Source organism: Aptenodytes patagonicus, chromosome 14 (assembly GCF_965638725.1).
Source record: "Aptenodytes patagonicus chromosome 14, bAptPat1.pri.cur, whole genome shotgun sequence".
Lineage (NCBI taxonomy): Eukaryota > Metazoa > Chordata > Aves > Sphenisciformes > Spheniscidae > Aptenodytes > Aptenodytes patagonicus.
Window position 1 is genome coordinate 16692770 of NC_134962.1, and position 27935 is coordinate 16720704.

The 27935-nt window shown below is 48.2% G+C and overlaps 1 protein-coding gene across 1 annotated transcript; it reads left to right on the top strand.

The window, feature by feature from the left end:
• The first annotated feature begins 15 nt into the window (after window positions 1-15).
• LOC143167223 (uncharacterized) lies at window positions 16-27817 on the top strand. Its single transcript, XM_076352415.1, has 26 exons — window positions 16-114; window positions 976-1032; window positions 1872-1954; window positions 2532-2697; window positions 3421-3527; window positions 4813-5040; window positions 5623-5719; window positions 6213-6311; window positions 7295-7456; window positions 7763-7941; window positions 8382-8564; window positions 9513-9657; window positions 9941-10087; window positions 10274-10504; window positions 12754-12947; window positions 15238-15365; window positions 15571-15740; window positions 16549-16728; window positions 17889-18023; window positions 18364-18507; window positions 18959-19090; window positions 20573-23092; window positions 24627-24782; window positions 25209-25322; window positions 25492-25539; window positions 27439-27817. Exons 1-26 carry the CDS (start codon window positions 16-18, stop codon window positions 27643-27645), a joined length of 6111 nt encoding a protein of 2036 aa, XP_076208530.1. The 3' UTR covers window positions 27646-27817.
• Window positions 27818-27935: the final 118 nt, after the last annotated feature.

A 27935-nucleotide genomic window follows, 5' to 3' on the forward strand; every position in this document is an offset into this window, starting at 1 on the left:
CTGGAGAGCGGGGGCATGGCGGCGCGGAGCCAGGCCTCCCTGCGGCGCCGGCTGCAGAGCTCGCAGGAGGCGCAGCACCGCCAAGCGGTGCTGGTGCGGAAGCTGCAGGCGAAGGTGAGGAGCGGGGGCGCCTGCCCGGGGGGAGCTGCCCGGGGCCGGGCCGCGGTGGCGGGGCCGGGCCGCCCGCGCCGCGCGGAGAGGGGACTCGGCGGCGGAGATCTCGGGGGGCGAACGCGCGGCCCCAACGGGGCCCTCCCCGGAGCTGCTGCGGGCGGGACGGCGCCGAGCCCGGAGCTCGGGGGAGGCGCCGGGGGCCGCCCGGCTCCGCCCGGCGCGGCCCGGCCCGGCCCGGTCCGGCGTGCTGGGCGCCTCGCCCTGCCGCTGTCACCCCCCCGAGCCTCTCGTTGGGTCTTTTTCGCACTTGGGTAAAGATGCCTGGCTTGCAAACGCCTTTGTTTGGCCCCGTTAGCAGGGGGCTGTCCCAGAGGTAGGGCTCGAGCCGGCGGGGGTGGTTTTGGGCGGCCCCGGGCAGAGGCAGGCAGCTCTGAGCAGTGGCTGAGCAGGACTGTGGTCAGAACTAACTTCACCTGCTCAATATTGAAAAGCGATTTTGAAAAGTCATTTCTCTAGCTGCAGGGACCCACTGGGCTTTTAGCCCGTTGGAAATACTCATTTGGGGTACGTGGTGGCCATAGGCCGGGCATGGCTGGCTAAGTCTGTCTCATCATTCTGCTTGCCATCGCTGTCTTAGGATGAGCAGATAGTACTATGTGTGAAAGAAACCCTGTCTCACTTTCTTTAATACTAGGGAAAGTGAAGCTTCCCTATACCGTAAGGACTTCTTGTGGACTGTATCAGCAGCACTGTGAAATGTACTGTGCTTGGGCTGTAAAGACTTAGAGAAAAGCTAATGCAGGAGGAGCCGAGTCTCTTACAAGCTGCATTGGCTCCTCTTCATTCTGTCTATCCATCTAGGTGGTGCAGTACCGGACTTGGTGTCGAGAGTTGGAGCAGCAAGTGGAAGCAGGAGGGGTGAGTGTGTGCGGGTTGCTACCTAAAGACAGTGTATGTAGCATTCGTTAACGCAGACAAAGAAAAGCTCCCCAAAGCAATGACAGAGGAAGACAAGATTTTGCTACCTGAGGGTAGCATATATCTTTATGGGAAAGGTGGTACGACACTGCAAAGACACATATATATAATCACAAAGCAAATACAATAACCAACAACCTTTCAGCTCACAGTCCTATACTCAGTCCTACATACCACCTTTAAAGAAGCGCTGTAAGTTTGCCCGTCCGTGTTTTGTCCGGTTGCCATTCTTAGAGCAGCCAGGAGTCCCAGAAATGCCAGTCCAGACAACGCTATCAAGAAGGATTTCAGTTTTGTGAAAGAGTGCTTTATTGCTGGAGTAACATTTTGTCCTAGGTCTCAGGAGAGGGCTGTACTGCCTGTTACATTATATGGCTGTCTCCGAAAAAGAATCGGTTGAAACGTAGCATTTTGGAAGGCAAGAATGCTGGCGTTCAACATACAGAGCTGGCTCTGTGCTTTTCTTTCTGCTTCGCGGCTAAAGTAGACCTAGGAAACGAAGGGTAGGAGAGCATTCCCAGGCTCCAAGTCGAAGTGAGCGCTTGCGGTCATGAGCCTAGGATACCTAGGTGTGAGAGTGCAACAGTGGGAGACTGAGGAGAGCTGCTCACATTGAGTAACACCCTTCCCCTCCCTTCCTCTCCCTAGTCACGACACTGTTGTGCCTGGAAGAAGCCACGAGCTCCTGAGATACCCAACAAATGGAGGGGAAAGCGATGGATGCTAACAGTAGTGAAGGGAACACAAGAATTTGACTAAACATTTCCTTTCTTCTTAAGGGATCCCTTCCAGGCAGGTGGGAAGCCACAGAAGACCACAGCCTGGAGAAAGCACTGCTTCAGGTGGAAGAGGAGCAGCAAAGGTACCCGGAAGAAGCGTTCCCTCGTACTTGGTATCCTGGATGCTCATGGAAGTGAGGGAGAACCTGTCAGTGCTACCTAGCCTCCCCGAGGGAAGCGGCTGGCCAAGCTGCTTTGAAAGGAGAGAGGTCCACAATCTGTTTTCTGTGGTGCAGTAATAGTGTTGTGTGCTGAATGGCTCTGTTTTGAGCGGGGGGTTATTCCGGGTGACCTCCAACGGTCCCTTTCCAGCCTAAATTATTCCGTGGCTCAGTAGGTGAGCGACTCAGGACAATGCTAGAGAAAGGTGACGCATCCGGAGATCAGCAGCAGGAAGGGGAGGCAAGACGTTCACTGTGGGCATCATCAGCGTTGACGAGGAAGGGGAAACCAAAATTGTAGATGGAAGTTGAAGGCTTAAAGCAAAGAGAAGCAAATGAGTTTGCCATGACAGAGAGATCTTAGTTAATCCTAGAAAGCACTTCTACTGCCTCTCAGTTTGACAACAAAGTCAGTGTTGAGGGAGCTGGAAAATCACGGGGATGCTGCTTGTGGATAGCAGTTGTTCAGTGACCTGATTGCTGTTTCTCCCTTTCCAAGGTGTGAGAATCTGGCAGAAGTGAACGCTCTCCTGCGGGAGCACCTCGATAGAGCGAATGAGGTTAATTCAGCTCTTAAAGAAGATGTTGGAAAGCTGACGGCGGACTGGATGAGGGCCCGTCAGGAGCTGGAATTGAAGGAGAGTGAATGGCGCAACGAACGTGAGGTAGGGATAGGCTACAGGAACGTCAGATGTGCTGCCAGGGTGGAGTGAGAATGCATTTTATTTCTGGCACAGAGAACTTGCTGTGTGAAGTTGTGGCTCTGTTGAGGATGTATTGGTGTTGACGGGCAGAAGGCAGGGGTGTGAGATGGAGGAGTGTCAGCAAATTGTGGTGATGGAAGATGCCCACCTGCTGTGACCATACTGCTCGGTCTTAAAGGCAAACGCTTGCTGTTGCTGGGCACTGCAGGGCAGTCACACAGGACCGCTCATCTTTTTAATAGTTCTTAAATCTCCGTCTAGAGCAGTGGAGACCGGAGAGGTCTGTGTGTTTTCGGATTCAGAGTAGCCAACCGAAGAACAAGACAGGCCTCCCTTACCAGCGGCCTGCTGTAAGCAAATCTGACACTGGTCTTGGAGGGGCTTGTTTTTGTCTTCCTCCACCAAGACTGTTAGACACCTCTGCAAGGCGAGGTGATGAATCATGATCAGTTTGCTCTGCTGATATCCACTCCTGCAGGAGAAGCGTGGATGTTCCCTTCTTCGAAGTCAGGTGGCAGGTCTACTGAGGATGCTTCTGTGGTGCCTCTTCAGCCCTTGATGCCCCTGTTGCAATAGTTATTAAAGGAGACCTGGTGACGGTGGTTGTACTCTCTCCTATCTGAAAGACTTGTACAGTGACAGTGAAGGCTCAGTTGGCATTTCTTTCTGTCTTTGCATGTTTAGCTTTATGACAACTGCTTGAGGGGTGAACATAACCGTCTACTCAGCCTGTGGCGTCAGGTGGTAACCTTCCGCCATCATTTCCTGGGAATGAAGACTGCCACTGACCGGTGAGTAGAAGTTAAGGCTAGATGTCTTGCAGACAAAAGTGTAGCTTCCCTTCACACCCGCTTTTTGAGCCTCGATGTTACGTTAGTTGCGGCTAACGGTATGATTTCTCCTTTGACAGTCTGAAGCAATGCCGTTAAGCATGCTTTAGGCTATTTTCAGAATCATTTTGTTTGATGCTGGTTTTCAGATAAAACTGTGGGGCTTGGGCTATAATCAATGCAGGGGCCCTAAACAGATGAACTTGACTATGGTGATGTTTGGGCGTATTGACACAGACACGGGCATATATGGAGACATTGGAAGCGACTCACCAAAGCTATGCGTGCAGCGTGTAGAGCAGTCCATTTAAAAGAATGACTGAAATCTGCCTTAAGTCTCACGGAGTTTCTTTTCCCACTGCTCCTGATGGGAAGATCACTCCTGAATATATCTATTATTTTTCTTCTCATTTCCAGCTTACATTTATTCTGGTCAGTTTGTATCCGCTTATTCCTGTACCAGCATCGTTGAGAGAAAGAATAGCTCCTCCACCCTGTTACTGCGTTTATCCAATTTATTTTGCTTCGTTTGATACCTCTTTTTGTGATTGTTTTCTTGTTCTTGGGCTCTCTGAGGTTCCTTTCTCACAGTTGCCTTCTACACAAGCAAAAATAGTGTAGCCTTAATAGTACCTTCTTCTGGTGTCAGCTTGCAATTTCAAACTCTGGGTTACTGTCAGCCGTTTACCTTATTTGATTATAAGCTTTCCTTAATGTGAGAGTGTGCCTGACCTACTATTTAATTCTTGTATTGTTTGTGGGTTTTGTTACAACATTCTAGGCTTATTCTTACACCACCTTCCTGAAACGTTTATTATGTAGCTATTGTCACGAGCCTCTTAGCAGTGCAAGTGCTGATAATAATGGGTCGCTTAGGGCTGATCCCTTAGGTGTAAAAGCCGGGGACCTTGGTAAAATTCCTTACATCTGTTAATGATAATTAGAGTATGTTGATAAGAGAGAGCAGGAGCAACAATTAGTAAGAGTAATTAGAGGACCTTGAAGCCTTCTGGCTGTGCCATACATGTCTTCTTATCTCTGAGGAGAAAACAGGCTCATTCCTCAGCTACCCAGTAGACTCATTGCTCAACTGTCAAGATGAGTCCTGATCCCAAAGTGTCAGATGAATGACAAAGATGTCATCTTTCCTGCCAGCTTTTACTGTTGCGCAATTACGTGCTTCAGAAGTGAGTCAGCTGATAAAGATGGTGGTGTGAAGATTAGCTCTCTCTTTATTCTTCTTCAGAGATTTGTCAGAGCTGAAGGCAGAGCAAATGAGGCTTTCTGGAGCTATACTTGTAAACTGCTCCCGTCTAAACTCTGGCATACACCTCTGGGAGTCCATCGCTCTGGGCAGACCTGTCCTGAAGGATCAGGCACAGCAGCAAGCGGAACAGGAAATAAGCCAGAAGACTCAGGAAGTGATGTGCTTACAAGTCAGGGGGGACCTGGAGAAGAAGGAGCTTCAGGACAGGTAAAGGTGTTTTAAACTTTGCTGTTACCAACAATGTCTTTTGTGGCTGCTTCCTGGATTCTTAGATGGGCTGTGTTCACATTTAAAGCACACCCATTCTGCACAGCCCTGTTTCTGTCCCCAGTCAAACCACTGCCTTCAACAGAAAGGGTAGAAAAAACCGTCTGACTGACTGAGTAAGACAAGACTGGAAAAGAGATTGCATATTACAATGTTTTTGCTGTTAACTGGTTCTCGGTGAGAAATTAAGACCAGTATAAAGGGAGCTCTGTCTCTTGTACAGCCCTTTTGCTATCCAGAACTGTGCTAAAGGGAGTTGGGAGGAATTTGCCCAGGGCCATCATAAGCAATGTAGCACCTCTGTACTGACAAGTCCTCCTTGCAAGACTGAGTGCGGAAGGCCTTTGGGGCAAGAAGTGCCATTTTGCAGCATCAGGCTTTTTAACCTGTAGAGATGAACGCTGCCTTTGCTGTATTTTCTGGGTTGAACTTTCTCTGCTATGCTTCTGGGAGCTGCGTAGCTCTTTAACAGGTGATGGTGTGCAATGCTTTTGGAATGGCACGTGGACCTTCTCTTCTCAGGGTGATGGAGCTCTCGGCCTTGCTTGTACAGTCTCAGAAGCAGAACGAGGAGAAGGAGAAGACCGTGAAAACGCTTAACGACACTGTCGAGATTCTAGTATGTTTTACCTTTACCTGGGAGATAGCCCAGTGTTTGCTCTCCAGCCTTAGCACAAAGAGGTGTGGCTTCCTCAAGAGAAGGAGCGGTAAAGATGCTAGCTGTATGGGAACATCGGGCGCACTGCCAAAATATTCCTTGTGTGTTTGGCACACGTGGAGTCAGTCCAGGTGCAGGCAGTGGCAGGGGAGCTGCAGACAATTCAGGTGTCTTCCTCAGGGGGGTTGCACCAATGCAACCAATTCTGCCTGTGACTTTAAGTCTCTCGGGATCAAGGTTCCTTGGAATGGACGGCTTCATAGCAGCCTATAAAAACTAGCTGTTGGTCTTTCTCTTCTTAGTTTTAGCAAAGAAGAAATTGAATAGATATGGGAAGGAATACACTGGAATCACCAGGGCTGAGGCTTATCGGCGTGACAATGCTACTGAGGATGGGAATGCTACAGAGGGGAGCAGCTCTTCCCTGCCCACCCTTTCCTTATTCTGTTCTCAGGAAGCAAGTTGGTTAGAGAAAGAATATGAAGCTGCATTGACTACGAGAGCCAAAGAAGAGAATCTTTCCCTCCAGAAGCTGATAAAAGACATAACTGAGGTGAGTACAGAGTTGGGACCACATCCCTGTAAATTTGACTTAAAAGTACTTGAGGAAGGCAACAGACTAACCCAGGGAACAGATAGAGATGTTGATTACTGTCTATGTTAACTGCTACTGGCTGTCTAATTTTTATACCACTTTTCTGACATAAAACCTGTTATAACTTCCGAGTTGGCTGTCCTGTGACACTTCAGCTGAGTCGCTAGAACTTTCAGTGCCTTTGCCTTCGGCGTCCCGCTAAGGTCTCTCTTGGACTGTGCTTTCTGAGTTGGCTACGTGACATTTGTATTCCAGTGTTGCTTGGAGGCTTCCCGCACCCTCCTTGAGCAATGACGCTGTTGTTCTTCAGATTTTTATAAAAGGTCACTGACTCAATCGATGCACTTGCCAGCTCTGCTCCTTCACTCTACATTCACTGACCCCAGAATCGCAACTGGTCTAAGTGTTTAGGGGTAGCTTTAACTTAGTCCTAAACTTCGCTCTGTGGAGGGGGGCTTAGTCGTCAGATCTTTTACGCAGCCTCTCACAAAGTCAGTTCTTTCCCCTTAGTTAGTCATTTTTATCCTCTTGTGCTACTGCTCAGAGTAATTATAAACATTAGCTTTTTCACTGCTGTTTTCCAGTAGTCATCAGCTTCCTTCTTCCCTGGGCAGCGTTACTGTTTCCTTTCATTGCTGTTTCCCGTGTTGATCTGGTGCTTGTGTATGTGGCTCTAAGAAGCTGACGGAGACCAAAATCATTCCTGAGAGCTTCAAGAAACTGAGCGTTCAGGCAGCCTCCAGCCACTTCACACTTGTTTCTTCGTGTTTATAGTAGCTGTATTCAGAAACCCCTGGAGTACTTGTGGCCACGGGGACAAAACTTCTTTGTTGACTGAAGAAATGAGAGAATTGAGTTTTTAACGACTCTAGGGTGAAGTGGGGGGAAAAGGAGAAATAGATAAAGAAAACCAAGAGTAACAGCTTGATGTGGGCTTTCAGGTGGTGTTAGATGACAGTGACAGCACGGTCAGCATTATCTGCACTGACAGTTCCCAGCATGCAGAGTCCAGCAACGTCCTCCCTTGTCTGAGCTCCGTTGATGCAGAGCATGCCTTTGTATTGGTTCAGGAAGCACTGGCAAGGAGGCGAGGAGCAAGGCAGGTGAGAATTTCTGCTTGTCTTCACCACTGGCCACAGGCTCAGCTGCTAATGCCTCACTTAGCTTGAAACCTTTCCGTTTCCTTAGCCAGTTTCTTTCTAGCCTTCCCACTCTTGGTACCGTATTGCCTTGCCAGTCTCGCCAGCTCTGTGTCCTAGTGCTTTTCTCTCCTTGATCCCCACCCCCTCATCACAGCTTTTGCCTTCAGGTGAGCTGTCTCTCTGCTTGCTTCTTCTCCCAGCTACCTGGAGCCATCTTCCCTGCTTCTTATTGCTTGTTTGTGCTCTTTCCCTGCCCATTCCTTGCAGGCCCTAAAAGAAGAGCTTTCGGCCAGGCAGGACTCTATCAATTTCCTGCAGCACCAGCACAGGCAGCAGGAAGAGCAGTGCAGGAAGCTGCAGCAAAGGCTTGAGCAACTGGAGGAGGAATGCAAGACGTCCAGCAGCCACCGGCAGCACCTCCACTCTCTGGTAGAAGCACTCAGAAGGTGAGTGTTTCCTCCTTCTCCTGCGTTCTAGAGGCAATCTGCTTCCAGTTCTGGGAGTTCAGCGGCGTTATGGGCAAAGAACTCGCCTGCCCTACCACGTGTATGCCTCTGTTGGGCACTTTAGCATCCTCCTGTCGCTGCTTTTCATGCTCTGTTGTGAATCCTAAGGCTGTCTTGGCGATACAGAGCGGTGTTGGAATACAGGACGCCTCCCTCTCAACATGCTGCATCTGTGAATTCCGTTCTTTCCTAGCCGCCGCTTCTCACTGAACGAAGGCAAAAGCCTGCTTTCCTTTCTCTTTCCCTCTTCAGTTGCCTTGTGAGGGGAAGAGCAAGTTCTTCTTTACCGTGCTCCCCACAACTCCATCCTGGAATGACGAAAATGGGGCCCGTGACTCTTCAGGCCTCTTCATTCTTCTAACTGAGCCTTGTCTCTGCAGTGACTGTGCAAACCTCGAGAAAACCAGGGAAGAGCTACAGCACCAGCTTGAAGTAACGGAGCAAGAAGCCTCGCGTCTGCGTCAAAGTAACACTGAACTGCAGCTGAAGGAAGATTCGGCGCAGGGGGAGAAGGTGGAGCAGCAACGGACGATGGAGAGAGCGCGTCGTGACCAGGAGCTCCTGTGAGCGTTAAAGCTTTCTCTGGGCAGGGGTGGGCGTTGCTGGACTTTAGGAGGCCCACTGTAAAAGAATGAATTCTGCATGCTCATCATTTGTAGCATAGAAAGGTGAAGGGAGCACGTGGGCAGGTCTGGCTACCTACTGACCTACAGCATAGCTGCCTCCTTGTACTTTCTTTATGACCCTTTAAAAAAAGCATTCCAAACCCGACCGGAGTAGTTGATGACAGGCATAAGCGGAAACAAGAGAGGTTTGGACTGGATTTCAGGAGAACAAAAAATTGAACCATGAAGGCAATCATGCAGCAGAACAGGTTGCTCAGAGAGGTTGTGCAGATTCCATCCCTGGAAATTTGGAAGACCCAACTGGATAGAGCCTTGAGCAACCTGGACTGATCCCACAGCCGACCCCAGCTGCTTTGAGCTGAAGACTGGGCTAGAGGCGTCCTGGGGTCCCTGCCAGCCTGAATCATCCTGTGATCCTATGGTTATTGCATTGGAAATTCACGCACATCTCCTCCCCCAGTAGATTGCAGGCTCTGTCATTGTTTCGCTGCTGAAGGCAAGAGCAATTGTGGGAATATTAATCTGGACTTAAAAAGTCTGTCTTACCCAAAGAACAACTTTGGAAAGTCTTGTATCCGATGTACCAAAAAGGAGAGAGAGAACCATCAGGCAGGAAGCCGTTCAGTTGAGAGTACCTGAACTTTTTGGAAACGTTCTGTGATTTCTGGAAGCTTGTTTCACTTTCTCAATGACGAATGTTTCACCTGCATCAATGACAGAGAGTGATGCAGCTCTAGTCAGGAAATTGCAGCATTCTTTAGGTGTAAATAGAAAGCTGTTGGAAATCATTCTAACTGTCATATCTGGGACATAGTATGTGCTCTTGGTTTTGGAAATGAGAATGTTTTTACATTAAAAGCTTGTTTGTCTTTCCCCTTCTCATAGACTGAAGGACTTGGCTGCACTTGAAGGAAAACATTCACTATTACAGAGTGAGTTGGTAGCCGCGAGAGAGACACTGGAGGAATCGCACCTTCAGAGGGATCTGCTGAAGCAAGAGAAACATGAGCTTGCCATGGCACTGGAGAAGGTGTGGTCACCTTATTCCTAGGTAGCACCTGTGGGAGAGGGAGTTGTGATAGCAGGACCACCACAGATGCTGTTTCTGGCAGTAGAAGACAGGGAAAATGTTGTCCTCCTTCTTGGAAAATGGTGATCAGACCACACAGGCTCTTTGGGGTAGTTAGTCCCCACGTGCTTACTGGGAGCGCGGAACTGGGAGTATGTCAGAGACACACAGGGGATGTGGAGTTGCTGCTTGAAGTCAGGGGTTTTCCTGCCTTTGTTGTCATGCTGTTCTTTTGTCTCTCCAGGCAGAGCGGTCGGTAGCAGAGTTGACAGGGGCTCAGAATAAGCTGAGTGCTGAAATAGCTGAACTACGTGTTGCAACAGCGAACACGAGCGGTATCAATGAAGCTCTTGCACTGGATAAAGCGCAACTGAACGAACTTGTGCTGCAGGTGAGCAGAGTTGCCAAAGATCTTGCCAGGTGTTCGTCTCCAGCTGCTGCTTCTGCTCAGGCTTCTTGCCTTCCGACAGTATGACTGACTGAGTATGGAAATGTTGGTCTTTTTCCTGTCCAAGCCAAACCTTCTTCATAGTAACTCTTACTGTATTTTATTTCCTCTGTGCCTCTGTGATTGTAGCTGGAGCAAGAGAATGAAGTTCTGTCAGGAAAAGTGGACGGGATGGAGAGAGCAAAGATCTCTGACCAGGAGAAGCTGAACTTGTGTAGAAGAACAAATGAAGAGCTCTGTGCCGAGAAAGCCCACCTGGAGCAGCTGCTGAAGAAAGCAGAGGAGCAACAGGAGGGGCTGCGGGTACAGCTGACGGTACTGGCAGAGGAGAAGGAAGAAACCCAAGAGAAACTCAGTCAGGTGAGACCAAAACCGTGGTGCTTCTGGGTGGGCATTTGGCTGCTTGGCTCAGTGAAGCTGTTATCTGTTGGATTCTGCAGTGTTTTTGTCAAGGAGACGCTTGGTAGTGCTGGAGGTCAGAAGGCTTTGTTTGCTTCTTTTTGGAAACGTGTTGATGGCCTTCAGAGCTGTTCTGCAATTCTCCGAGCTGTCCTCTGCTTCTACAGATTCTTTTGATCCACCTGTCTGTGTTGGTCTCTTTTTTGGCTTTTGATAAGCTGCAGAGAGATGATTGTGTTGCCCGTGAATCTGAGCGGGGCTACTGCTCTCACATGTGGCAAAAGAAACAAACTGTGTAGCTCTGAATCCTTTTTCTGAGGCAAGAACAGGGCTGCATGTTTCTATTTATGCTTTTTGTTGTGAAGTCTGCAACTTTCAAAACTCCCATTTGTTTGAGCCTAGAGAGCGGGACAAAGCTGCAAGTCAGTGTCTGCTGTCTTGTATTGCTAAGAATGGGAATGACATCTTGAAATTGTTGAAATTGTATTTTAAGACATACATGCAACTTTGTGGCTGGAAAGCTGCCTGGGGGAAAAGACCTGGGGGTGTTGGTCAACAGCCGGCTGACTATGAGCCGGTAGTGTGCCCAGGTGGCCAAGAAGGCCAATGGCATCCTGGCTTGTATCAGAAATAGCGTGGCCAGCAGGACTAGGGAAGTGATCGTCCCCGTGTACGCGGGGCGCTGGTGAGGCCGCACCTCGAATACTGTGTTCAGTTTTGGGTCCCTCACTGCAAGAAAGACATTGAGGTCTGGAGCGTGTCCAGAGAAGGGCAACGAAGCTGGTGAAGGGTCTAGAGCACAAGTCTTCTGAGGAGCGGCTGAGGGCACTGGGGTTGTTTAGCCTGGAGAAAAGGAGGCTCAGGGGAGACCTTATCGCTCTCTACAACTACCTGAAAGGAGGTTGTAGCGAGGTGGGGGTCGGTCCCTTTTCCCAAGTAACAAGCGATAGGACGAGAGGCAATGGCCTCAAGTTGCGCCAGGGGAGGTTTAGACTGGATATTCGGAAATATTTCTTCACCGAAAGGCTTATCAAGCGTTGGAACAGGCTGCCCAGGGAAGTGGTTGAGTCCCCATCCCTGGAGGTATTTAAAAGACATGTAGATGTGGCGCTTAGGGACATGGTTTAGTGGCGGACTTGGCAGTGTTAGGTTTACGGTTGGACTCGATGATCTTAAAGGTCTTTTCCAACCTAGACGATTCTATGATTCTGTGAATTGTTAGAGCCTCTTTAGGCTTTGAGGAAGAAGATGAGAAATAGGTGATCGCGCAAGACTCTTCACGCTGGACTAACTGATTTCGGTACCCTGGCAAAAGAGCTGGGGAGGATCATGTCACTGTAGGAGACTAGGGAGTTTGTCATCATTTAAATGTCAGTTTCATAATGTACAATCTTGGGTATTATGGGATAACTTTGAGAGAATTGTTTGTTTCTGATGGTCTGTTCTCTGTTAGATAGTCTTAGTTTTGGAGTACGTGGTATGTTTGGCAAATGCACAGCAGAGGTGTTATACTGAAGAAAGGAGCTAAAAAATCATGGTTAATCTTCAAGCTTGAATACCAGCAAGGTATATTAGACACCTTCTTTGTGTAAGACAAGTAAACAGTATTGTTGACATGAACTACTGTACAAACAGAGTCTACCATCTCTCTGGCCACATCAGCCAGACTTTCATAAATCACTAAATGACACTGCTGACCGCAAGGGCTGTTTCCCTGCCAAGCGTCACCTCATTGCATCCAACTGCTTTACACGCTGCAGTAGGTGACACTTTGATCTTTTTTTTTCTAGAAGGAGAAACCATGTGTGTTTTCACTTTCTTCAGCGAGCAAAGTTGCTTTTGCTCAGCCTTTCCTGAAAATTTCCAGCACTGGAATAGATTCTAATAGAGTTTTAGTTTGCAAGGTTCTGGAGTTCTGGAAAAGGCAGTATTTTTGCATGAAAACACGTAGTCCGGGGTATGTACGTTTGTCGTGAAGGAGCTGTCTGGTCCCAGGCAACCCAGTATGGCCTTACTCATCACTGTCAAGTTAACAGTGCCAGTGCCTTTTGGCAGCCCAGGGTATTAGTGCGGTATACAGCAGGTGCTCTTAAGCTTTCAGCCCACAGTACAGGAGCTCTTTCTCCTCGAGCTGATTCAGAAGTGGCACTGGCTGGCTCTGCAGAGAACTCCAGAGAAAGGCCTCTAACTGTATTTTGTCCCGCTTTCAGGTTTACCGCCAGCAAGAGTCGGCTAGCAGTGGTCTGGAGCAGTTGCGCCAGGAGTCCTCTCGCCAAGGGCATGCACTGGCCAAGGTGTCCAAAGAGAAGGAATTGCTGGTGCGTGAGAAGGCTGCCCTAGAGGTGCGACTGGCAGCCATGGAGCAGGACAGACGAGGCCTTTCAGAGCAGCTGGCAGAGGCCAGGTAAAGGCAGGGAGGACACCCTAGGCAGGACCTTATTCAATGTCTGTAGTTATAAAGGTGGTAATCGTTGCATGAGGATTTATTGCATCCTGTGTGCTTTTCAGATGTTTTCACCTTCCATGGACAGAAAATGGAAGAATCTCGAGGGGGAAAAAAAAAAGTATACCTTGATTTGAATGTTATTTTTCTGACAGGTAAAGCTAGCAAAGCTCTCCTGAGCCTTGCGCTCATGTTTATGCCCCGTTGCACATTCCTGTGTGAAGTCCAAAGCCAGCCAACTTGGCTCTGAATTGAGTAATCGTTAAACCATGCAGATGTTTCCTGAAACCTGAAGTTTCTCCCTGGTTTTGGTTTCTTGTTCTGCATTTGAACATAGATCTTTCCTTGTCAAGTAGTTTGACATGGGATCGTCAGAATTCAAGGCTATTACATACGGACGTTGTGAGGAGGACACTGCCATTTAGGGTGAAGCTCGAGGCTCACGCTGAAAATCTCGAGGGCCTTCTGTTTCTAAGCTAACTCTTGTTAAGTGTGGTGCAGGACCTCGAGTTGGTTACACCAGCAGCAGGGAAACCTCTTGTGAATTCTCGACAGTCTTCGGGGATTCTTGCCCATCACTGATGTCTGGGTCCTGTACTCCTCACCACGTGTCGTTTAGAGACAGATGCCATGGCGAAGTTATACAGGGAAGGAACAAGATTCTCTGCTTCTGCTGTATCAGGTTTCTAAGACCAAATGTGACAAGTTCTGCTTTTCCAAAAAGAAGAAAAAAAGCATCGAGACGTTTGTCCTCCTCTTAGGTGTTTTTTAGAAGACTCCTGAACTTGCAGAGCTGTACAAATGATGTTTCACAGATTGTTTGGCATGCTTCTTGACTTTTACACTTTACCACTCCAGAGTATGTTGTTAGCGAGGCTGATAAACACCATTTTGACTCAGTGTGTTTCCTGAGAGCTGCTGCTTCTTCTGAGCTCCAGCTTCTCTTATTTGATCCAGCTGAATTATGTTTGGTCAATTACTGGGCTGTTATTAAGTGATTAGATGTTCAGTTCCTTTTTTTTTTAGAAAAAAGAGGGATCAATTATTTTGTTAGAAAGAGATAAACTAGTTATGAAGAACCTTTGGCAATAGATAACGAAAAAATCAGCAACTATTCTTGCCAGATGTTGTTCTCAAGAGCCTTTTGTTGTCACGGTTTTGGACTCTACCTTTTCTGTTCTGTTTTAGAGACTGACTTCTATTTGTCCTTAAAACGGGGCACATTTACCTTGGACTGCCAGAGATGGGCGTAATCAGAAATAGTGCTTGTTCTCCCTCTTGAAGATAGAGCCTCCATTGTCCATCAAAGCAGGGAAATCCTTCTGTTGTGGGTTTTATTGTTGTGCCACTCAGGTGCCCCTTTACCTTGAAGGATGTTATCCTGGTCGCATGCCTGTACTCGGGAGGCAGCGCTGTGTATTGTAGGAACGTGGCACACAGGACGCTGTGTTAGGTCAGGGAGGTAACTGCAGCTCCTGGTTCCAGAATCCTGTGTGTCATACGCACCAGTTGGTTGAAGTCTATGGATGTAACAATTTGCATCTGCAGTACTACAACTTCCCTTTTAAAGAGCGACAAGTCATTTGGGCTACTGCTTACTTAGTTAGCAACGCTTAAACAAAGGGAGCAAGTGTTTCTCTTGAACTTCCAGCAGTTTAAACTAAAGGATACCTGTCTCTCCCTTCATATAGTTCCTGTTCAGATAAAATCTCGTTCTGATTTCTTCCAAATGCTGCTACAAGCATGAGACTTTACCCTCTCATCTGATGTATTTCTGGAGTCCCTTTTAAATATAGGGAGTCTGGAAAATTACCTACCTATACCTACAGTATGAACAGCACTAAAAAGTCACGAGTCAGCCGGGGAAATACTCTTGTTCTGTCCCCCTGCAGAGCAACTTGGAAGGGCTGAGGAGATAAGGGCTGTGAGCAGAGGCTGGGCTTTTCCTTGCTGGCACAGACTTTGTGGGCACAGCTACCTGCGTGTCACAGCAATTTAAGATTTGGCTGTTGAGATCAAATTCGGCTGGGCTTTCTGTGTTATGCTAGGTCATGAAGAAAGCCTGGACATTCCCTCGGAGGGGCCCGCATTGCTATTTTAAACGGTAGAAATATGTTTTCTGTATACAAGTTTCCGTGCAACCCATTTTCCGTACTCAGGTGTAGGGATCTTGAACGACTTCTTACTGGAATAACTCCCTGTGGGCGTCAGGAGCAAGAAACTCATTTCCCTCCGTATTCACAACTTGCAGGTCAGTGAAGGAGACCCTGGAATCCAGCCTGTTTGAGGCTCAGCAGCACTTATCGCAGCTGGAGATCGCCAGGAGTCAGCTTGAAATCCAACTTCACACAGTCACACAGGCCAAGGAGGTGATACAAGGTGAGAGCCTCCTGCGCTTTGTTTCTGGTGATCCCCCTACCTAGGGAAGGTGGTATAAAAAATAGCTCTCTGTCCGCAGTGCTTCTGAGGAGTGAAGGAGATGGAGGCAGATCCCTCCTGCACTGAAATTCAAACGGCTTAAGGTCAGTAAAGTCAGAACCATTGTTTGTGTAGACTCTGAATCTTGCCATTTGTCGTGTTGCAGGGGAAGTGAAGTGCCTTCAATGTGAGCTGGAAGCAGAGAGATCTCTCGTGAAGCAGGAACGGGAAAACATGGCGCAACAGCTCTTGCGGACAGAACAGCAGTATAACAGTACCCTCAAACTTTGCGAAACTGATCATGAAGTGGAAATAAACAAGCTCCTGCAAGACCTGGTAGGAAACAATATGCTTCTGAATTCTTCAAGCAAGCTTTGTGGGCTGACTTTAGAAGACGACTAGCCCGAGCGTGTGAAATGGCAGCAATCCTCTGTCATAGGCCACACGTTGGTAGGCCAGGCAGCAGAGCCAATGGCTCGTACTTGAAGGCACGTGAAGACCCACAGGACTATGCTGGGACAGTAAATGCAGCCACAGATGCAGTGTGGGCCTAAGACGAGTTCAACAGAAGGTTGGACGGTCCCCACCCAAAGCGTGGCAGCCAAGGGGTAGGATCTTACCAGACTCCCGTCTACCATGAAGTAGACTCCTAACATTGCTGCCAACTGCAGTCACGGAAACTTTGTTCCTTTCTTTCTGTCCTTTCACGGTTGACAGAGGTATTATCTTTGGGCTTGAAGCTTATGGAACAGGCCCCTTGTTCCTGGTACTTCAGTTCGTGGCCTGTCTTGTGACTAGGGCATCAGGGTACTGGTCTCTTCCTCACCCTGCAGTCCATCTGCACCTTTTCACTGATGAAAAGGGAGGTGAGCTTTGAAAATAGAGACTCTGAGAATAGATAGAAATCCTGAGGAGAGAGGTGCTAGGAAACAGGCAGCCATCAGAGAGGGGAAGGTAACATCTCCTTCTCTTCCACCTGCTGACCCTCCTTTTAAGTTCCTTGACAGGACACGATATATGGAGGGCACAAAGCCGCCACTGTGCACTGTTCAGGTCGGGGGTTGTGGGGGAGGGATGAAGCTTCACATTTTTTTGAGGAGCTTGGCTGGGACTTCATCTTGAAGTCTTTTCCTCCACTCATCAGGCAAGCGAGCGGGAAGGGCACCATTCAGAGCTGCAGGAGATGCTGGAGCAATGGGAAAAGGAGAAGGCAGAGACAGGAAGGGAGCACGAGAAGAAGCTGTTTGATATGAAGCAGAAAGTTGCTACCGTGCACGCTCAACAAGAAGAGGAACGAACCAGAGTCGAAAACGCCAAGCAAGAGGTAAAGGCTGTGAAAGGAGAATTTGTGTGGTTCTTTGCAAAGCTAGAGCTGTGGGAGATGACTGGATATCGGGCTGTGTGGAGCATGCCCTACATGTTTTCTACGTTGAATTTGGTGAGGTGAAAGGCGTGCAGGGCTACCTTTGGGACTAGGAATGAGACCTCTCATAGGAAGCCAGGCAGAAATGTCACCTTTCATTTTAGATTTTTGTGCTGCTATTGTATTCTGGTTTTTCTAAGAGTTACCTCAGAGTATCTTCACTGTTCTCTTAACGGTCTTCTTTTGACGTTTACTGATACGTGTTTATAGCCTTAACTCCATTAAAGACCAAACTGAGTTTGTAGGACTGAATCCCCATGAGGATGGGCTTTTTGTTTGGGGAGGACGGGGAGGGGCGCAGCAGGATTGTTGACAAAAGAAAAATCTTTTTAAAGACTCCTCTGAAATATTTCTGGGCAGTAAAACAGAGGTGTCTTCCGGGCTGTGTTTTAAGTCACTTGCTGGTAAGCTATTTTGTGCCCAGGTCTCCTGTGCCAGAGCAACCCTGCGATACGCTGAGAGTCCTCCTTGTGTCCTACCCAAAGTCCTCTTTATGGAGGCTGCCTAGGGACAGCAGTACCCCCAGCTGTGTCTACAGGTATTGAAATGACAGGGCGGCGCTCAGAGATGACAGTGTGTCCCTGTACTGTCAGTACTTCTTTGGTAAAGTCTACTGAATACCTTAAAACCGAAGTAATTTTCACCAAACCTCACTCAGAGTACATGAGTTTTCTGAAAGAGCTGCTAGCTTCAGCCCTCTGGCAGCCTTGTGTTTTCTCTACCGCTAAGTAGGTGCAGAAGTCGCTACTGAAAGACAAACAGGACACAGCGCAAGACGAGGGATACCCTCACCAGCAAGGCGAGACACTTGAGAACTGCCACACATTCTCCTGTTAGATGACTAAGAGTTTGTTGGAGATTCAGTCGCAGATGGACCGTGGATGGACCATGTTTATACTGCCAATCTCACTTAGGAAGCTGTGTCTCCAAGTGGGCAGATAATGACCTAGGAGACCAGCAGCACAGTGCTTTGAGACCGTGTGAGCCCATGGGTCTTTGAGTCTTGCCACACAAATTTTGTATGGGAAGTTTAAACCCGTCTTCTCTTTGTTTCTGTGCAGGTCCTGCTAGAAAAGGAGCGTGAGAAGAATGCTTTATTAGAGACGCTACTCCAAACGCAGGGAGAGCTAACAGAAGCCTGCCAGCAGCTAGAGCAGCTCAGGCAGGACCTGAAAAAGCAGCAAGAGAATGGGCAGGTAAGTCGTTGACTAGTAGGGTAGGTTGAAAGAACAGGCAGTTGGCAATTGGACGTAAGCTGAGAGAGAGGCTGAGGGCCAGGTAACAGAGTGAGGGCAGTAACAAGGAAATAAAACCTAAGTCCTGGGACTGAGGAGGCAAGGACTACTGCAGGCACTGAAAGCACAGAGCCTGGTAAGCTCCAGAGATCAGCAACAGGAAGGGTGGGTTACAGTGGAACCAGAGCTGGGTAGAAAAGCAGAAAGAAGTGGCTGAATGAATGTGATTTTGAGACAGAAAGAGGAAAAAGCTGAACCCGATGGCAGGTCCCAGTAACTTGCTCTCCATTTGTGTTTACAGAACATCACAGAAAAGCTGCAAGCAGAGCTGCAGCAAACTCGGAGTAAGATCAAGGCAGTGGAGAAGAGGCACAAGGAAGAAATCAAAACCATCAAAGAGGAAAAGAATGTTCTTCTTCAGCAGAGGGATGCTCTGCAAAAACAGGTGACTGAGACAGCAGTAGATACTCTGGTCATCAAACAGGTGGTCTCTCCCCTTCTTGCCTTTCCATTGCAGAGCAGGCTGATGGGGTAGTCCCTCTGACTGCCATCATACTGTGGTCTCCAGCTCAGCTGGTCTGAAGGAGGCTTACTGGTCAGCTGAATCTCAGCTGCTGCCCTGGCCAGATGGGCTGCTCCTTTTGCCTGTTTGCCAGCAATCATCAGAGTGGATTTCTGCTGGCCTGTTACTGCTAGCCTTGTTTTTTAAGGTGGTTTTTCAGATGAACATGGTGACGCACTTAGATTGTTAAACAAGCTGGCTGTATCCATTGTGAATCTGGTACTCTCACGATAGGGTGAAATTTAAAGTTGTCCTTTCCCTTTCCTCACAGTATATGATATGGCTGACGGCGACAAGCTGTAGTCTTTGACTGCTTTGTTATGTTTTACTTGAGGTGGAAGAGTTGACGTCTCAGCTAGCAGCCTCCGAAGGGTCTCTAAAGGAGGAGGCTATGACTCTACATCAAGAGGTGGCGTCTTTGGAAAGGAAACTCGAGAGCACCGAGAAGCAAAGAAAGGATGTCCTGGTGAGGCTGGCAGATGCTGTGAAGGGCCATTTCTTACATATTTTTTGGCCTTCTGTTAGTCATTCTAAGGAGCAACTTTTTTTTGTGCTTTAACTTTTCCAATTGCATTCTCCTGAATAAGTAGGAAAAGATGCCGTAGTCATATACGACTCAGTTACGAATCAGGGTGCTTATTTTCCTCAATTCTGAAGGTTTCTGCCCTTGAAGCTTTAGTCAAAGTAATTTTCAAACTTGTCTCTATTTACATTGCATGGTTTGGGCAATTATTTGTGTCCAAAATTTCTAAACATCTGGATCTGGAAAAAGGGGTGAGAAGACAAAGTTTGCTAATAATAGAAAGCTGTTCAACATTGCCCGTCTGAGAGCAGACAGCGGGGGGAAAAATGAGACATTTGAGAAACAAAAGTGCTGATCCAGCTAAATATGTATGTCTGCAAGGGGAAAACTAGTCCTGATTTGAAACACGGAATGACAGACTGTGACCTGACCATTACTCCTTCGAGAGGGGGACAGTGGCCTTCTAGAGGATGGCACCACGAAAATTCTACGCAGTAGAGGTCCAGGGGGGGAAGTAAATGAAACGTTGGGGTTGTTCTCAAAGAAAAAAAAGGGAAATCACATGTTGGGGTTGTTCTCTCTTCCCTTCCTAATAGAGAGAACATCATCGTGCCACTGTCTAAATCATGCTTAGTCTGGACTGGAAATCCTGGCTGCAGTTCTGGCAGCTCCTCCCCAAAAGAACACCCTAGAGCCAGCAGAGGTTCAGCGAAGGGCAAAAGGGAAGATGGGACCGGCTGAGTAAGCTGGGAAAGACGCAGCCTAAAGAGTGGCGCAGGAAAGGTCTACAACATCCTGAGAGGCAGGGAGAGAGGGGGCAGCGGTCGTTCACTCTCTTGTCCAAGAGATGAACGAGAGCCATCTGATGAAGGTAGTGAGAGCCACGCTGCAAGCAAATGACAGGAGGTGGTATATTTACAGCAGAGCAGACCTGTTGAACTCCTTGACGAAGGGTGTTGTAAATACAGCAGGTCTATATGGGGTCAGGAGGAGACTGAGAAAGTTCTCACAAGCTGGAACAGTGCTGGGGTTGGGGAGGGGAGGTATCATGTAAGTCCACCCAACTCTTAGGCTTTCTTCCCTGGGTGTGCACTTACAGGCACCGTTACATACGGGAGACTAGCCTAGACAGTTGAGCCAGTGCAGCTGTTCCTACATGGTCGGTATTTTCCCACTCCTCCATTTACAATGACTCCAAAAATCAGTTATGGACAGAGTTTGATAGATACAGTACAGTTCTCAAATCTTTTTTGAGTGACAGTAGAAAATTTACATCGAACAGGGAAACCAACTGGAGAGCTCGAATTTTCTACTAAAAGCTCCAACTTCAGCCCTTGACTGCCACTGGAGCAGGAGTTCCAATCTAGTATGACAACCAAACATATATAGATGGAATTATTGAACCTCTTCCTCCCTGTTCTGCAGCATGACCGGGACAGACTGCAAGCACTTAAAGAAAAACTGGTATGGGAGAGAAGACTCCTTCAGGAATCAGTCACAGCCTCCGAGACCCGAGCAAATACAGCAACAGATATGAATCACTGCCTTGAACAAGAACTCCAAACTACACTGTCTATCTTAAAAATTAAAAATGAGGAAGTGGAAACGCAGTGGGAGAAAATCCAGACGCTACAGAAAGAGGCAGCAGAGGTAAAAGCTTTGCAGGAGAATCTCACTCGTATGACTGCCATCCTGTCAGAGAGGGAGGGAGAAATGAAGTTATACCAGGAACAGATGAGAATGCTGGAAAAGCAGAAAGAAATGCATAAAACTACTCTCGATCAGGTTATTAAGGACGTAACAGAGAAAGAACAGAAGACAGGATCCCAGCAAGAACAGATACAGGAGCTGGAGAAGCAGCAAGAAAAACAAAGGATTGCTGTAAGCAAAATGAACAAAGACCTGGAAGAGAGAGACCGGGAGATCAGATCCCAGCGAGAACAGATACGGGAGCTGGAGAAGCAGCGAGAAATGCAGAGGACTGCTGTCAGCAAGATGAGCAAGGCGCTGGAGGAGAGGGACCAGGAGATCAAATTCCAGGAGGGGAAGATAACGATTCTGGAACAACACGGTACCTCACAAGTGAGAAATCTGCTCGTGGATCTTGATCATATGAAAGGGAACTTGAAGGAGAAAAACATAGAGCTTATGTCTCTGACCCAGCAGATCCAAGAACTGGAAAAGGAGAGAGAACAGGTGAAATCTCTGCACGCAAGCCTTGAACACCTGAGGGCAGTTCTTAAGGACAGAGAGAGTGAGTGTGCTTCTCAAAGGGAGCAGTTCAGGCTCTTCCAGCAGTACAAGGATCAGCGAGAGGGGCACCTGCAAGAGCTTCATGGTAAAGTAGAAAAGATGACACTTGCTTTATCTAAAAAAGATCAAGAGCTTGAGTCACAACAAAAGCAAATCCAGGAAGCTGAAGAAGTCATGGAAGTGCAGTTAAGAACTGTCCGTGACCAACTGGAGCAGACCTTAGAAACCTTGAAAGAAAAGGACAGGCTCATAGACATCCAAAAGCAACAAACACGGAACTATGAGGAAAAAACAGAAGAACGGATGAATGTCTTACAGAGAGACTTAGAACACGCTAAGGCAATACTGAAAGAAAAGGATTTCATGATTGAATCTCAGAAGGAAGTGATTGAGACCTTCCAAAACCAAGAACAGGACTCTGCACAGCAGAAGGAAATTCTGCATCATCTTCAAGTGGCACTAAAGGAACAAGAGCAAGAAATTTTATCCCTTAGAAAACAATGTGAGGCATGCAAGGAAAAGGAGGAGAAGCGTGAAGCTGAGCAAACAAATCTTCAAGCAACAAAACTGACTCTGAAAGAAAGAGAAGAAAAGATAGAGGCTCTGGAGGAGGCTATCTCTAAGCTTCAAGAGCAAAAGGAGGAGGCAGCGATGCAGACTAAAGCCATACTGCAAAAACTAGAATATGCTGAACCTTCTCGAGAAGCTAGAGATCAAGAGAGGGTGTCTTTGCAAGAGCATGCCCAGGACCTTCGAGAGCAGAAGGAGTTAGAAGGCAAGCAGGCCAAGAGCCTACAGCAGGATCTAGACGAAATGAGCCACGCAGTGAAGAACCACCGCTTGGAGTGCCTCAGGCAGACAGAGCAAATGAACACGTTCCAGCCTGGTGAAGAAAGCATGAAAGTAGCACTAACATCATGCCAGAAGCAAGTGAATCTGCTTGAGGAAGCGGTGAGGAAGAGAGATGAAGACAATGAAACTCTTCTGCAAAAACTCCAGCGCCAAGAAGAAGAACTGAAGACCTTGCAGAATCTCCAGCTTAGGCTAACCAAGAAGAATGAAGAGGTTAGACACCACAGAGAGCAAGAGAAGCTCCTGGAAGCAGCCTTGCCTGAGAGGGAACGAGAGACCAAGGCTCAAGGTGGGCAAGAAGAGTTAGAAGAGGAAATAAGAGGTCTTCGGGAAGATCTCCAGCACGTTCGGCAGACTCTGACAAAGAAGGATGCAGAGATCAAGTACCAGAGAGGCAGAGTCAGGTATTTAGAGGAGACTCTGACAGGCAGAGAACAGGAGCTTAGGAGGCAGAGTGAACTCCTGAAACAACTAACATCAGCTTTGCGATGGGAAGATGAAGGCGAGACCCTAAAGAAACAAATCCAGAAACTCCAGAACTGGGAGGCAGAGGAAGCAGAGAAGAGGAAAGTTCTCCAGGAGAGAGACCGTCTCTTGAAAAGGCAGGAGGAGCTAACCCAGCAGCTGGAAGATGAGAGGAAAGCAAAGGGGGAAGAATTGGAGCGTGTGGTGGCTATTTTGAAGCGGAATGAAAGCGGAGAAATCGAATGGAAAGAGAAGGCACAAGCACTGACTCTTGCCCTTACCAGGAGTGAAATGGCCAATGGGACTCCGAGGGAAGAAATAGCCATCCTGCAGAGTATGGTTTCAGAGAGGGACAAGGACCGGTTTCATCTTCAGGTAGGCACTGTGGCTGATCATCAGTCAACTAAAATGTCTGTGAAGGATTCTAAAGACGTTTTCCATAAAGATATGGGAATATATATTCCCATACATATATGACCTGCTTGGCCAAAGAAACCACGATTGCGGCCAGCAGGCTTGCCTGTCTTTCTAGCTCCGTCCAGAGCCCATTCACCTGCCAGAATGTTTTCTGTCAAGCCCAGAACTACTGGAAGAGCTACAGAGCTTGCCGTTAAAATTAAAGCAAGTCCAAAGGTTGGGGGTGGGTAATTGGTTCTCTCCTATCTAGGCAAGCTTAGCCAACGTCTCGCGGTTAGGATTTGGCATGGAAAGGAAAGGGCACAGTTGACCAGACTAATGCACTAAACTTAGTAGAATTTTGTAACGATGGCTGAACAGCAGCTGCACTGATGGCGCTTAGAGGATGCTTTCAGAGACGTCGATTTCTGAGGTACAGCTTTTCCGGTGTATTGAAAAGAATGGAATTCGTACCGTTGCCTGATGAGGTTAAAGGCTTCACTGCACATGCAGGATGTACTTGTGCCGCAGTCCAAAAAGCACGAAGGCGAAGTTGTGTGGATTTCTCCAAGGTGATCTGACTCGGGTACTGCTAGTGGAACAGCTGCAACAGCCTGTGCTGCAAACTTGCCTGGGACTCTGCCAATACTTTTAGCATTACGTTAGTCCACAGGCATGTAGAAACTGCTACTAATAAAATACTGTATTTATGCACTATACAGTTGTACATGACTTGAGAAATATTACTGCCAGCCTGATCAGGATGATGACGGGTATTGTGATCTGTTGATGGGAAGCAGACAAGGGCAGGGAGCATGAAAACAATGGGAGGTTGCAGTTGCATCCGTATAGATCAGGTATGCAACAGCATTAGATCAGGTAATGCGCTTGCATCCGTATAGATCGGTATAGTGCTGATATCAAGACTACATTTATAGATGCTGTCAGAGAGCGCTTCAAGGAGCACTTGATGAACTCATCAAGAAACCCACGAGGGGGGAGGTGGCTCTTGACTAGGTTCAGAGCAGTGCACAGGGCTTGGTTGATAATGGGATTTTTTCAAAGAGCAGTTCTGTAATGATGATGTAACAGGTAAAGGGAATAGAGAACAAAACCTTGGCATTTTATCACTGCAGAAACGCATGCTTCACCCACATGTTGTTTGGTTGTCCGAGGACAGAGCGTAGAACTACAGATAGGAGGATATACAGTGAAGGTCAAAGAGGATGACCAAAGATGTTAGATAGCTTCCCTAAGAGCAACATGTCGATGTGGAAGTCTTCATGACGGACAAGAAATGGCTGAGAGAGAGGGAGCTGGAAATACTACAGACCTTTGTGAAAGCATGAAGTGGCTGAATAGGAAACGAATGTTTCCAGTCTCTCTCGGGAGGAGAAGAAGGGACTTGGCACTGTCCATTCCTGAGTCCGGTCACTCTCCCCGACGTGTTGGTTCTGGCCCTCCTAACCTTTATGTGGCACCAGCTCACGTAATCTCCTCTCTGAACACCCAGCAGGCTATCGCAGAAGGGGAGCAGCTATCGTGGCTCTCGGAGAAGAGACTCCTGTCGCAGCGGCTGGAATGTCTGCAGCGAGCAGTTGCAAGGCTGGAACATGAGAAGACGGAGCTGAAGCAACTCAACGCTGAGCTCAGGAGGACTCTTGAGCAGGTAAAACAGGCTCTCATTGCCTCTGCAAAGCCTCACGGTCCTCTGGAACACAACACATTTCCACAGGCAGCACTTTGGGGTCCTCTGTTTGTCTCCTTCCCTCTCCCACTTTCCCCTGTGGACACACACTTTTGTATTCTCTCTCTCTTCTGGCACCCCGCTGCCTTCACAAAGGCACATTCACTCCGGAACCACCCTTCTTGCCCCAGCGTCCCCGTACACACCCATTTGACTCTCTTGTGTCAGGAACTGTTTCCTCTTGCGCTTTCTCTTCCATAGTCTACATCGAGTGCTTTTTGCCGCCAACGTTCTCTGGTGCAATTAACGGTCTCTGAGCAGACATCTCCTTGCCATGACGTCCAGAGGTCCTTTTGCTCCTTGTTTGGTGGCAGGTTTCTGTGACCCTTTCTCCTGTCCAACGTGCAGGTGGAACGTGAACGGAGGAGACTGAAGAGAGATCACGGTGGTCGGTCACTGCCAGATGCATGCGGCTCTTCTCTCTCTGAGTCTGACCAGCACAAGATGCCTGCTTCTAGACAGGTGAGAACAGAATCTTACTTGGTGGGAGGAGGCTCTGGCCATACGGAGCAACGATGGCAAATCCCAGTGGCAGCAGCCCCCCAGTATAGACCTAATAGAAGTCAAATATAGACCATGGCCCTGACCAAACTGGAGGCAAAAAAAAGAAATCCTTGCATTTTCTTCACAGGAGGAGTCTCACGCTCGCTGCAGTCGATTAGCTGAGTTACAGAACCAGGTGAGGAGTAGGAAAGCTCTCATCAAAAGCCACTGTGGCTGTACTGATGGGCACAACTTTGCATGATGCCACAGCCCAAGTTTTGTTTGGCTGTCAGGAAGTGAGTACACCAGGCAGTGTCTACACCAGGTAGTATCAGTTAGACACACCTCTTGGCCACGGCCAAACAACATCATTCACCTAGGTCTAGTCTCTGACTTGCCTAAAGGGCAAGTGGGAGAAGGATTGGAGGAAATTCAGAAAACTGGCACTCGCCTGAAAGTAGAGACTATTCTAAGGATGTTTCCCTTGAGCTTACTCATCTTGTTGACTGTTTCCATTTTCCCTTGACTCCGTTAACAGTGGAGCTTGCATCATATCAGAGCTCCGGGGATCTGAGGCAGTGCCAGAGCTTATAGCCTTCAGGCAATCGTTAGTGTCATACTGCTATGCTGTGCTAATCGTGATCCCAGTATCGGACCGAGTCAGAGACCTAAGCACTGTATGGACATGGGTTTTGTCAGTGCAAGAACGTACATTCCAGCTACTGAAGCCTATTGCATCCTTTGACAGTGGTCTTGGCAGTAGCAGCAGTCGCCAGACGTCTCTTCCGTGTACTTTTATGGGTCTGGTACACCCTGGTCTCCCTGAGGAGGCGAATCTTCACAGGCGCTCAGGGCGAAATGCATATAATATTTGTATCGGTAGACTACATGATGCTTAGCTCCGGCAAGTGAGCTGAGAATACTGCTGAAGCCATCAAGGTATATCTTAAGGATGTTTTCACCAGGAAGCCTCAGTGTCCGAAGTTCTGTTGCTACAGATAACTAACTGAACCCCCTTCCCCTTGTGACTGACTGTTGCGTCTGCCTGCACCGTGGACCCACTTCAGCAGTTCAGCAGGAAAACGGAGGTGCTCTGCTCAAAGAATAGTCCTCACCTGGCTGGTTAGGGCACTCCTCTGGGCCTGGGAAACAGCAGAACTGGAACTTGATCTCCCACTTCCTGGGAGATGCTCGTAGCAGCAGCTGGCCACTTCTCCCACTCATACCTCTGGGTTACCTACCAGAGCGTGGGAGGGTTTTTCAGGCTTGCAAGCCCAGTTTCACAAAGGTGCCCTTATTATTTCAGAGAGAAGGTCAGATCTGTCCCTCTCTTCAGTGGTGGTGGTCCCCAGCCTATGCACAGAGTTTGTTGTGAAGTCCCTTTGATGTCTTACTTTCCATGTGCATCTCCTCCACTCCAGAGCAGGCAGAGGGCAACATGCCAGAGCTGCTGTGGCTGCACTGCACTGCAAACCTAACAGGAGGTGAGAGCAGCTGGGTCTCTCCCACCAAAAAGCCCAGCAGGCAGAGCTCCGTGTTGTCAGGAAAGAATAGAATCTGAGGCGTTTCAAGGCCTCAGCAGTCCTGTAAGGCTCATTTTCCCCCCTGGGCTTTGTTCATTAGGTTATGCTCTGCTCCTCTGTGAAATGCTCTGAAGTTAGGAAAAATGAGAGTTTGCTCCCTTTTCATGTGCTAGCTGTCACGTTTTTAAGCTGGATCGCAACAGAACAGTTCTTCAGTACCTTGTGTAACCAGTAGCCCTCCTGCTGAGGAAAAAGCACGTGGAACTAAGGTGTCGGTAGCCCGAATCTCTCTTTTGAGAAAAAGAGTTGGGTTACTACACCCTGTAGGAACCTCTCTCCTTAATATACATGTAATGTCTCGGTGTTGTACACGTGAATGGTATGCCAGAAAGAAACTCGGAACTGTTGATAATCTGAGTTTGGTTCAGGGTGACTCTGGGAACCTGTTACTTCCCATTCCACAACGACAAAGTGTTTGTCAGGGCTGGAGTTAGCGGGTGCGTCTTCCCCGACGTCCGCAGATGGTCCTAACAGCGTGGGCTTGCCTGAGCTCGGCCTTTTGCCTCTTTCAGGTGTCCCTTCTGCAGATGCAGCTGGCACAGGAGCGAAAATACAAGCAGGACTATATTGAGTGCTGCGCCAAGACCAGCCAGGAGCTGTCAGACCTTCACCAAGAGCTGTCTTACTCCTTAGCAGCTGTGGTCAGGGAGCCCAGAGCTGCTGTTCTGGAAGCAGAGACTCGGAAGCTGGATCGGTCTCTGAACCTTCATTTCCTGTAGAGGAACAGCTGCAGCATCACGGGGCTCCTGTCTTGTGCCCTTCCCGGAAATGTATTATGTTTTGCTGTGGGAAATGGGGGCGCATTTGTTCTGTTTGCATTTGGAAGCATTTCCTAGCGGCAGTGATTTTTAAGATTTTTTTAAATAAAAGCAGTTTTGCAGGATCGCACTATTTCAGTAAGAAAAAGCAAGTGGTAGGTATATATGTGGCTTAGGAAAAGATTATACTAGTTGTTTACGTGCGCAAGTAAGCTATTACGAGCTGTTGTCTGATTTAACCTCTCGAGTTC